Source organism: Microtus ochrogaster, linkage group LG8, assembly GCF_000317375.1.
Source record: "Microtus ochrogaster isolate Prairie Vole_2 linkage group LG8, MicOch1.0, whole genome shotgun sequence".
Taxonomy (NCBI): Eukaryota; Metazoa; Chordata; class Mammalia; order Rodentia; family Cricetidae; genus Microtus; species Microtus ochrogaster.
The window spans coordinates 673,052-684,596 of NC_022033.1; the positions used below are offsets into that span (position 1 = coordinate 673,052).

An 11,545-nucleotide genomic window follows, 5' to 3' on the forward strand; every position below is an offset into this window, starting at 1 on the left:
ATGATGTCTCGGGACAAGGACTACCTGGGCCCTAAGTACATAGGCCTTTGGGACTTCAAGGCGCGAACAAATGATGAACTGAGCTTTCAGGCAGGAGACCTCCTGCATGTCACCAGGAAGGAGGAACAGTGGTGGTGGGCCACCCTGCTGGATGCGGCAGGCAAGGCCTTGGCTGAGGGCTATGTGCCCCACGATTACCTGGCTGAGAAGGAAACTGTGGAGTCTGAGCCGTGAGTGACCCTCGAGAGATGGTCCAGGGGAAGAGGTGGGAATTGGGATGGACTGAGGAAGACAGAGGGTGTAAGGTCCTAGCTAGACATTCAGTTGGTCATACTCTGATCTTTAACATCCTGGTACAAGGGTTGCCAATGGGGCTGTGCCTCTGTGTGGCACTGACTGGGGAATGGGGCCTCTCCTTTGGACCCACCCATGACTACTTTTCCAGCCATAAGTACTGTTCTGCTAGGACTCAGATAGGACAGAAGGGCCCGGTGTGGATTTTTAGGATGCTGGCTGTAAGGGACAAGATCTGTGTGGGAATTCAAGAGCTGTTGGAGGTGTGAAGTGCTCACTTTCCAAGCAGTCAGAACCAGATGTGCGACCTAGTTACAGGAAACCGAAGGCTACCAGGGCACGCCTATCTATCACCTATCACGTTTGGGTACATGGGGGTACATACAAATACGGTGGTATGTATCTTCATGTTTCCTCAAGAACCCCAGTCCACTGTTCCTGGCCACATACCTGAGCCCCTAGAGGCTCTAAGGAACTACAGTAGTGCCTAGTGTGGGCAGTGCCCACAGCCACCCAATTGCTCTGGGCTAAGGTTGGGAAGGGTCCAGCAGGAGGGGTCTCTCGTTTTGCTCCTCAGGCCCCCCCTCCCTAACTCCTCATCTCACATTGAGCACCTATTGTGCTCAGTGGAAGACTGAGCACACAGGAGACAAAAACCAGTGGTAAACAGTACCTATGACAGTTTCGGAGACGGGCTCATGATGGGAACAAGGTAGATGGGGGGTGTACATGAAAGACCGAGAGGAGTCAGGTGGTGGCACATGCCTTTAGCATTCAGGGGATAAAGGCAGATAGATCTGTAAATTCAAGTGCAGTCTGGTCTACGTAGTGAGGTCCTGTGGTGAGGGAAGGGGAGGAGAAAGAAGGGATCCTGTATAGAGAAGAAAGAGCAAAGGCCCCGAGGTGCTGAGACTCTAACACAGGTGAGGAGGTCAGAAGAGCAAAGCAGAGGCAGCCAAGTGGTCAGAGGGGTCTCGGGGAGAGATGAGAACTTCAAGAGTTTGAGCTGAATGTTGGGCTCCCTGTGGATGGAGCCCATGTTCCAACCACTCTTGAGGGAGTTGGAGACTCCATGGACAGAGATGACCTATGGAATTCCAATGACCTATGGACTTTCACCTGTAGTTCAGTTCAGGCATGTCCAGCCCTTGTGTTGGAAGCTAGCATGTAGAAACCCTTTTGAATGGGAGAGTATGTGCCACTGTGTCTATGCAAGTACATAAGGGTGTGCTTAACAGTATATGTGCATACTTGTGTAAACATGCAAATGTGAGTGCATGGATGTGTGTGTGTGTGTGTCTGTGCACATAAGTGCACATGTGCAAATGGCTGCGTGATTATGTGAACATGTGTATGAAAGATCCCTTTTCCACTTACTTCTGGGCCAAGGCTGGGATCTGTAGGTCTGTGTTGTGGGATTCCCCTCTGTATGCTGTGAATATGTTTTATTGTCATTGGTTGATAAAGAAGCTGCTTTCAGCCAATGGCATAACAGAATATTGATGTGGGAGTGATTTTTTCTAATCTGTTGCTTTCATTGGTTAATTAATAAAGAAACTGCCTAGGTCCATTTGATAGGCCAACCCTTAGGTGGGTGGAGTAAACGGAACAGAATGCTGGGAGAAAAAAGCTGAGTCAGACAGTCGCCATGATTCTCCCACTCCAGAGAGATGCAGGTTAAGATCTTTCCTGGTAAGCCACCTCACGGGCTACACAAATTATTAGAAATGGGTTAGATCAATATGTAAGAGCTGGTCAATAAGAGGCTGGAACTAATGGGCCAGACAATGTTTAAAAGAATACAGTTTCCATGTAATTATTTCGGGTAAAGCTAGCTGGGTGGCGGAAAGCAGCCCGCTGCTCCTATTACAACAGAATATAGCCAGGCTGGTATGTATGTATATGTATATATATATATATATAGAGAGAGAGAGAGAGAGAGAGTGTGTGTGTGTGTGTGTAGGTGGAGTCAGAGAGATGCCATGTAGCTACAGAAGGAGACAGATACCCTGAAACCTTGCTGGTAAACCACGAGCCTTGTGGAAATACACAGAATAATAGAAATGGGTTAATTTAAGATATAGGTGCTAGCTGGCAATACGCCTAAGTGATTGGTCAAGCAGTGTTTTAATTAATATAGTTTCTGTGTGAGTATTTTGAGTCTGGGCAGCTAGGAAATGAATGAGCAGCTTCCATCAACAGTTCTGGTCCCACGACTGTTAAGAGACATCCACATGATGGAACTGTAAGCCTTTGGGGGTGGGGTGGACTGATACACAGGTGGTCATTGTCCAGAGCAGGATGATAGGCAGTGCTTTCCTATTCTACTTCTGGGCCATGAGGACCTGGTGTCCAGAACCAGCCATTTAGGATTTCCGGGGTCCACAATGGGCCCAAAGGCCTCTGCAGGGTTGGGAGCAGCATGAGAGAGAGGCAGCTTAGTTGGGAGCCGGGGTAGCTAGGACTCCATCCAGATGGACACGGCAAGGGTTAGATAGTTGAGAGACTGGGTGGGTGTGGGGCTGGGGTGAGAATCAAGAGGCTGAGGTTGACTTTCTCCCCTGCAGGTGGTTCTTTGGTTGCATCTCCCGCTTGGAGGCCATGGACAGGCTGCAGGCTGAGGACAACTCAAAGGGAGCCTTCCTGGTCAGAGTCAGCAAGAAGCCAGGAGCAGACTATGTTCTTTCTGGTACTGCTTCTCAGACCTCACCTCACTTATGATAGCTCTGAGGCTCTCCCAAACACACGGTCATCTGCCTTTCTTCTGGTTGTGAAACGGGGACATCTTTCTCTTCCACTGGAAGCCCTGACTTCTCCAATTTTCAGTCTTTGGGGGCAGAAAGCCAGGGGCTCTTCAAGCTGGGTTGTTTCCCTGTGCTTTCTGGCATGTCCTGTGTGTGTCATGGCAGCCAAGGCTCTACAGGTGTTCCACTGAACACACGGCCCAATAATTTCCTGCACTAGGAGTGCAGGAAACAGAGCAGCCATGGCTTATGACAGGAGGGCCAGGTAGCCATGGGCAAGCAGTGTTCAGGGTGGGATCAGGGGCAGGAAAAGTGGGGGACATCCAAGGTAAGATGCCTGATTATGCCTCTTTCTGCCGGCCACCCACCCCAGTACGGGACACTCAGGCCGTGCGACATTACAGGATCTGGAGGGATGACGTGGGCTGGCTGCACCTGAATGAGGCGGTATCCTTCCCCGGCCTGTCTGAGCTTGTGGACTACCACAAGACCCAGAGCCTGTCCCACGGCCTGAAACTGACCATGCCCTGCTGTAAGGTAGGCCATTGGCTCCTCTGTGACACAGTTGCTTGGGGTCAGACAAGTGAAGTACAATGTGGGGGCAGGAGGGGCTCCGAAGATGGCATTCCTCTTGACTGTCACTCTTATTACACTTATTACCAGAACTCAGTTGTGCTCCTGCCAAGTCCTGACCCCTGGTAAGCCTGACGACAAGGGTCAGTGACCAATTGCCTGAGGGAGCTTATCAACCTTGGTGGATGAAGACAGCTGCATTTTTACGCAAGACACTTAGATATTACTACTCTGGATGTATCTCTAAATTTAAAGATAAACAGGGCTCCTATCGTGGGGTTCAGAGCAAACCCTTCCTGAAGACAGAAGATAAACTGAGTGACCCAGCTATCACTCCTACCACCACCATCACCCTTTCTGTTTCTCCAGCAAAAATCTGAGCCCTTGCCCCACTGGGATGACTGGGAGAGGCCAAGGGAGGAGTTCACACTCTGTAAGAAGCTGGGGGCCGGCTACTTTGGGGAGGTGGGGAGGTCTTCGAAGGGCTCTGGAAGGACCAGATCCGTGTGGCCGTGAAGGTGATCTCTAGAGGTAAGCGGGTCACATGCTACTTCCCTCTTAGCCCTGCCAGTGGGCATGTCTAGTCTCACCACACTGAGGGCATCCCAAAATCCTGACTGGGCATCTGCATCATGGTGGGAGTCATTTCTTCCACCTGTACCCATTTTTATTGGAACAAGTCACCGGAAGTTTGAGTTTCACCCAGAATCCCAGCCTCGCCCTCAGGTTTATACCCAGTACCTCAAACATCAGGTCAACCAAGACCTTGAAACATCCACCTGGGAAGTGTTGACTTTGGCAGTTGTGGCCAGGTGGGGCATAGGAGGGCAAGATGATACATCAGGCTTGGGGCACCGAGGCCTTGGTGGTGGGGGCTTTAGCCGTTGTCTTCCTAGGCTGCCCGTATTTCCTGAGCTGTTTCAGGAGGCCCTAGCTCCTCCTTGGGGCACAGGTCAAGGGCTGTATTCACCGAGACTGGTGTCTCTCAGACAACCTTCTACACCAGCACACCTTCCAGTCTGAGATCCAAGCCATGAAGAAGCTGCGGCACAAGCACATCCTGGCACTGTATGCTGTGGCATCTGCAGGGGATCCGGTCTACATCATCACGGAGCTCATGCCCAAGGGGAATCTGCTGCAGTTATTGCGGGGTAAGTGGCAAGCTCCATCCTCCTTTCCCTGAGACGAAAGTGCTGGAGGCAGCAGGACACACACACACACACACAGACACACACACACAGACACACACACACACAGACACACACACAGAGACACACACACAGACACACACACAGAGACACACACAGACACACACACACATACACAGACACACAGAGACACACAGACACACACACACACACAGAGACACACACACAGACACACACACACACACACACAGATATGCAGACCCCACCCATCCCTGCCTGACCCACACAAAACAGTTGGGAGTTCCCAGATGACCTTGTTGCTTTCTGGTTTAAAAAGATACTTTTTCTTTTCTTTTCTTTTCTTTTTTTTTGGGGGGGGGGTGGTTGGTTGGGTTGGGACTGGATGTAATTGCCTTGACGGGTCACCAGTCTAGGGTCAGTAACCCGTCTGGCCGTTCAGTTATTCCAGGGTCCCGGAGAGGCACTATCTGTAAGATAAATGGGCTAGGAGAGAAGAAGAAGGCCATGCTACATTTGTCAGAGCCTCCGTTTATTAGAGATGGGGTACAACTTATATAGGGTATGAGGTTGGGGGGTGGGCACAGGGGTCTGAGCTCTTGCCACGTAGTTCACGTTGGTCACGTGGTCCGTGTTGGTCACGTAGGCAGGAGGTTATCTTCGGTCAGGTCACTGTAGGCCAAGGAGTCAAGAGTTGCCACACCTAGTTCCCTAGGTAGTTTGGAATGTGAAGTGGGTTCCGCTAACAGCTCTCCATTAACAGCCAATTTGGGTGTGGGGTAGGCTCTGTCAATAGAACGATTCCTAACATAATTAGGGGTGTGAGGTTCTCTGCAGACTCCCTTAGGGTGATGGTTCCTGCAATGATTTTAGGAGAAAATTGGCTCCTAACAACTGGAGAGGTGGCTCAACAGGTTAGGGCACTTATTTTTCTTACAAAGGACCAGAGTTTAGTTTCCAGTACCCACATGCTGGCTCACAACAATCCATGATTCTAGTTCAAGGGATCTGACACCCTCTTCTGGCCTCTGGAGGCACCAGCCATGCGTGCAGTACACAGACTTACATGCAGGCAAAATACTCAGATACATAAAATATATTTAAAAACTAAAGAGGGGGGGCTGGAGAGATGGCTCAGCGGTTAAGAGCTTTGTGTGCTCTTCCAAAGGTCCTGAGTTCAATTCCCAGCAACCACATGGTGGCTCACAACCATCTGTAATGAGGTCTGGTGCCCTCTTCTGGCCTTCAGGCATACATGCAGAAAGAATATTGTATACATAATAAATAAATAAATATTAAAAAAAAAAAACTAAAGAGGGAAGGCGAGCATAGCGGCACAGGCCTTTAATCCCAGCACTCAGAGACAGGTTGAACTCTGAGTTCAAGGCCAGCCTGGTCTACAGAGCAAGTTCCAGGACAGCCAGAGCTACACAGAGAAACCCTGTCTTGAATCCCTGCTCACCACCACCACCACCAACAACAAAAAATCTAAAGATGGAGATCAAGAAAAGGCATACACATGTATACATGTGCACATACCCATAGTAACAAGTACTTGCACCACACCACACACACTACATCCCCTCATACACACAAATTAACAAAACAAAACAAAAACCCAAATGGCTGGGGAGATGGCTCTGTGGGTGGGTACAATATTTGCTATGGAAGCATGAGGACCTGCATTTTCAATCTCCAGACTATTGTAAAGCTAAGCATGGAAGCAGCCTGTTATCCCAAGGCTCCAACCGTGAGATGGGAGGAAATGGGAGAATCCTTGTTTTCTCTGGCTCCTCACCAAACAACAAAAACTCTCCTCGTAATTGTCAGTCGTGAAGACTACCATCCAAGATTGTCCCCTGACTGCCACACACATGTCTACATACATGTATACATACATGACAAAGAAGAAAAAAGCAAATGACTTAAACTATGACGAATCTACCAATGGCCGATCATAAAGTTTGAAAAGGTGCCGATAAGTACAGAAAAGCACACCCGTCCATAATCTCTATACCCACTGTTAACTGAGGTCACTGCTATAGGCTCTGTGTAGCCTGCTGGTGACCTGCCTCTGCCCACCAGCCCCTCTCTCTTCCTGAGACTTGCTGTCCTGTCACAATTATACACACAGATACATAAACACATGTAAAACACCGACACACACAAATATAGACGCTCACACACGGCACAGACACACCCTCACACAACTCCTCTCACCCACAAGAGGACACCCCGTCCGCTTTCTTCAACACAAAACCAGACTGTCTCCATCAGCTGAGATGCGGTGCAAAGATGCCGCCCAGCTTCACACATCAGTGAAAGGGAATGGGGCGGCGTAGGGCAATCGTGCTTGGGGCATGTGTATTACGTGTAGGGCAATCGTATCTGGGACATAATATATTAACATATCGCTAGCATCTGGAAGAGCAAAGTGTAGTCTACATGTTTCATAAGCGGTTTCTGCAAGAAGTAGTCTTTCAGAGACAGAATACATACCCCTTGTAGGCATAACACTTGTTGGATGTGCAACCTCTAGAAAGTCCAGTGGCTACCATACACCAAGACTATCTTGCAGCAACATCTTTGCTCTTAGATTGCTTTATAATTCCCAGAAAGGATGTGGAACAGAGCATGTGTGTGCTCTTCGTCTCTAGCTACATAACTGCAGAAGGTCTAGGGCTGTTCATGTTCCAATTAAGCCAGCCCAGCTGCCCTCTGCTGGAGCCTTCACAGCCGCAGCAAATGAGAACTGAGCTCTGGCCAACTGACTTTGGCCCTCTTATCATCCTGCAGATTCCGGTGAGAAAGGCCTGCCTATTTCAGAACTGCTGGACTTTGCATCACAGGTTGCCGAGGGCATGTGCTACCTGGAATCTCAGAATTACATCCACCGTGACCTGGCTGCTAGGAATGTTCTTGTTACAGGGAACAATATCTGCAAAGTGGGGGACTTCGGGCTGGCCAGGCTTGTCAAGGTAGGACCCTCGGAGGTAGAAGCCAGAAGCAGGAATGGGGATTTATTTTCCAAGCCTTGAGCCGAACCCAGCCATGGGAAAGATGAGTTCTCGATAGGGTGGTGTTAACAGGCAAGGGAATGGCTTCATTCATACAGTCACAGCCTTGTTCATGCCACACTGGCCCAGCTCTGGGTACCTTGGAAACAGCCATATGCGCTGAGCTTTCCCTATTCCCACACATTGCAGCTCTTCCCTTGTCGTGAAGTGGCACTTTTGATACAAAGGGCCGAGCCATGATTCTGTCTGCTTTGGTGGCGGTTACCTCTGGTAGCTGTGGGGTGGTGTCGGTGGGTCAGATGATAAGGCAGCATGTTTACACCTGCCCACTAGGACCTTGGCATCCATGCCTGTCCACGCTACACAGGAAGGGTAAAAGCGGTAGCTCCCTCTAGGGTCAGGGCCCCACGACAAGCCATCTTATTACAGGAGGACATCTACCTTTCCCACAACCCCAACGTCCCCTACAGATGGACAGCACCTGAGGCACTCTCCCAAGGGCATTACTCCAGCAAATCTGATGTCTGGTCTTTTGGGATTCTCCTCTATGAAATTTTCAGCAAGGGGCTGGTGCCCTATCCAGGTATTATCCCCAAAATGCCCCCAAATGTGGACAGGCAGTGAGGTGGAGTGGGGGGGCAGGTCTTGAATGGCTGACAGATATGATAGGAGGTACTTTCCAGAGCCTCAACCAGAGCTCCACCCCTGTTCTATTCTTTGAGCATCCAGGAGCTGCTGCTGAGATCACTTCCTGGAGACATTGTCCTCAGGGAAGGCAACAGCCACAGTGTGCTAGAAAATGTTCCGAGCTTGGCGGTGGTCATTCTTGTTGGAGACAGCATTCAGGGAGGGGCCAAAGGCAGCTGGGTGTAGCTTTCAGGGATCGGAGGGTGGACACTAGCTTCTTAGCTCTCATTTCTCTCCTCCCATGGGCCACAGGCATGTCCAATCATGAGGCCTTCCTGAGGGTGAATGCCGGCTACCGCATGCCATGCCCCCAGGATTGCCCACCCACCATGCACAAGCTGATGCTCAGCTGCTGGAGCCCAGACCCCAAACAGAGACCTTGCTTCAAAGCCCTGTGTGAGAAGCTCTCCGACACCAGCTGGTATGAGAACCTGGTCTGAGCTCCTTGGACGTGGCCAGGACCCATGGAAGAGGGGCTTCATGATTATCCCGGACCCCCACCAAAGCTGCGCACCATCCTTCAGCTTGCCGAGAGGAAGGAATAGCAAACATACCAAGCATACCTCAGATACTCCATGCTGTAAAGGAAAGAGTGAAGAGGGAGCCATACTCCGTTCCAATCTATCCTCTTCCGGGAGACAGTTCACGAAATCCCAGAGGCCATCCCGGCTTCCTCCCTTCTCCTGTGAAGACTTCATATGACAGGGAAGCCAAGAAGGGTCTCGGCAACAGGCCTGTGGAGTTCTTGGCAGCATATCCCTTCCAGAGCGTACCTGTCCTTGGCCACTCCTCTGCTCAGCTCTCCACACACTCCCCACCCCTTGGCACCTTAATTCCTCAGACTCTTGTGTCACAGAGCAAGTTTTGGAGCTTCAGGTCCTTTCCCTTCAGAGACAGCTGCTTCTGTCCTGAGCTCATGAGACACAACACCCTTTGTAGAAAACACTGACCCCATGCTCTGCCCCATCCTCCATTCTCCCCTTTCTGTTTGGACCTGACTCTTCCCAGATGGCTCTGGCTCAGAGCTGCTTTCCTGTCTCCAGTGTTCTGAAGCCTAGCCGGACTATCTGCTCTGTGTCAGCTCCTTATGCTTGGACATTGGAGCCCCAGTTCTCAGGGGGTGAGAGTACCCCAAAAGCATCCACCAGAGGGTGCCTTACTGCAAGTGGGTATAACCCTCTCAGCACAAACCTACCAGCTGTTTCCAGGCTGACCTCTCAAGTCGGGTGAACATGCCCCAGCCTCCCTTGAGGAAATGTCCTCTCTGAATCCAAGAGATGACACTGTACTACTTCCTGTAAAGTCAAGCTGTCTTTTAAAAATACAGTCCTCAGCTGGACGATGGCGCACACCTTTAATCCCAGCACTTGGGAGGCAGAGGTAGGCGGATCTCTCTGAGTTAGAGGCTAGCCTGGTCTACAAAATGAGTTCCAAGACAGCCAGAGCTACACAGAGAGACCCTGTCTCAAAACAAAACAAAACTCCATAAAAACAACAAAAACATCAAAATAAAAAACAAAACAAAACCCTGTTTAGACTGGTCTAGAGATGAATGTTCATTAAACATTCCTAAGTCCTCTCAGAAATACAGAAACAAGGTCAGATGTTCTTAAACATAATGATTTAGAATAACCTTTAAGAGTATTGGTAAAGGCCAGCGGTGGTGTCCCATGCCCTTAATCCCAGCATTTGGGAGGCAGAGGCAGGCGGATCTCTGTGAGTTTGAGGACAGCATGGCCTACAAAGCGAGTTCCAGAAGCTCCAAAGCTACACAGAGAAACCCTGTCTCAGGAAAAAAAAAGTGTTGGTAAAATAAAAACAGGTATGTTCTCGGGTGTGTCAGCACTGAGTATGTATGTTCTTAGCTGTGTCAGCACTGATATGGTAATGTTCTCAGGTGTGTCAGCACTGACTGTGATATAGACTAGTTAGTGGCTCTCATCCTTCCTAACGCTGTGACCCTTTAGTACAGTTACTCATGTCATGGTGACCCCCAACCATAAAATTATTTTTGTTGCTAGTTCATAACTGCAACCTTGCTTCTGTTATGAGTCGTAATGTAAACATTTTTGGAGGCAAAGGTTTGATAAGGGGGTCACGACCCACAGGTTAAAAATCATTGAACTAGATAGGCTGCCCGCCACCCCCAGGGTTTAAACAAGTTTGTTAATTCTACTGGGTATTTAAAATGCTGAAGCCAGAAATGGAAGCCAGAGCACTGTACAGAGGAAGGACATGACAGGGTGGTCTTTGCCTCTGTGGTGTTGGTGATATTTGCTCGATTAGTCACCAAGAGCAACTTTGTGCTGATACCTTGTGAGACCTTCATGACCATAACTGTTGAGTGGATAGGAATGTAAGCTGGGTAAAAGTTTATTTAAACTTTCAACAATAAAAGTCATTTTACAACCTTCAGCTTGTTCAGGCTTGAGAAATTTTTGTTATTCAGCTTTGGGGTAATTCCTAAGGAAATATAAACTTAAGCTGATCTGCTTGTGGCCTCCGGTTTTACACAGGATGCAGGATCTGGGTGTGTTTGGGTCTGTAGTAAATCTGAGACACTGTGCAGTCTGAAGGACAAGCTGCAAAGGTTTCCTCCAGTAGCAATGCTGGCAGCCATAGTTCATGGGTGCCTACATCCGAGTTTGCACTAGAACTGGGGGACCTAAGAGTTAGGAATGATAATAATGTAATTAGAACCACTAGAAATGACGAGGAAAACCTCCTGTGTGCAAAGCAGATGAGAAGAACTCCATTTGTGGTAAGGCTGTCACTTAGAGAGGAAGAGAATCATTGAGTGTTCCAGATTATGAAAAGGAGAAACAACGAGAAAAAGATGATGGATCACTCCCACCCTCCAACCCATTTTTTTGAAACAAGATTTCTCAGTGCAGCCCTAGCTGTCCTGGAACTCGTTTTTTTTTTTTTGTTTTTTTTTTTTTTTTTTTTTTTTTTTTTTTTTTTTTTTGTTTTGAGACAGGGTTTCTATGTTGTTTTGGAGCCTGTCCTGGAACTAGCTCTTGTAGACCGGGCTTGCCTTGAACTCACCGAGCGCTGGGATTAA

General features: G+C 49.1%; 1 protein-coding gene across 1 annotated transcript; it reads left to right on the plus strand.

Moving 5' to 3' along the window:
- On the plus strand, nucleotides 1-8,921 carry Ptk6 (protein tyrosine kinase 6). The gene is given in 9 exon segments (XM_005362707.2): nucleotides 1-230; nucleotides 2,862-2,983; nucleotides 3,412-3,575; nucleotides 3,981-4,070; nucleotides 4,073-4,142; nucleotides 4,601-4,762; nucleotides 7,574-7,755; nucleotides 8,224-8,377; nucleotides 8,734-8,921. Coding segments are annotated over 9 exon segments (1,362 nt in total).
- Nucleotides 8,922-11,545: the final 2,624 nt, after the last annotated feature.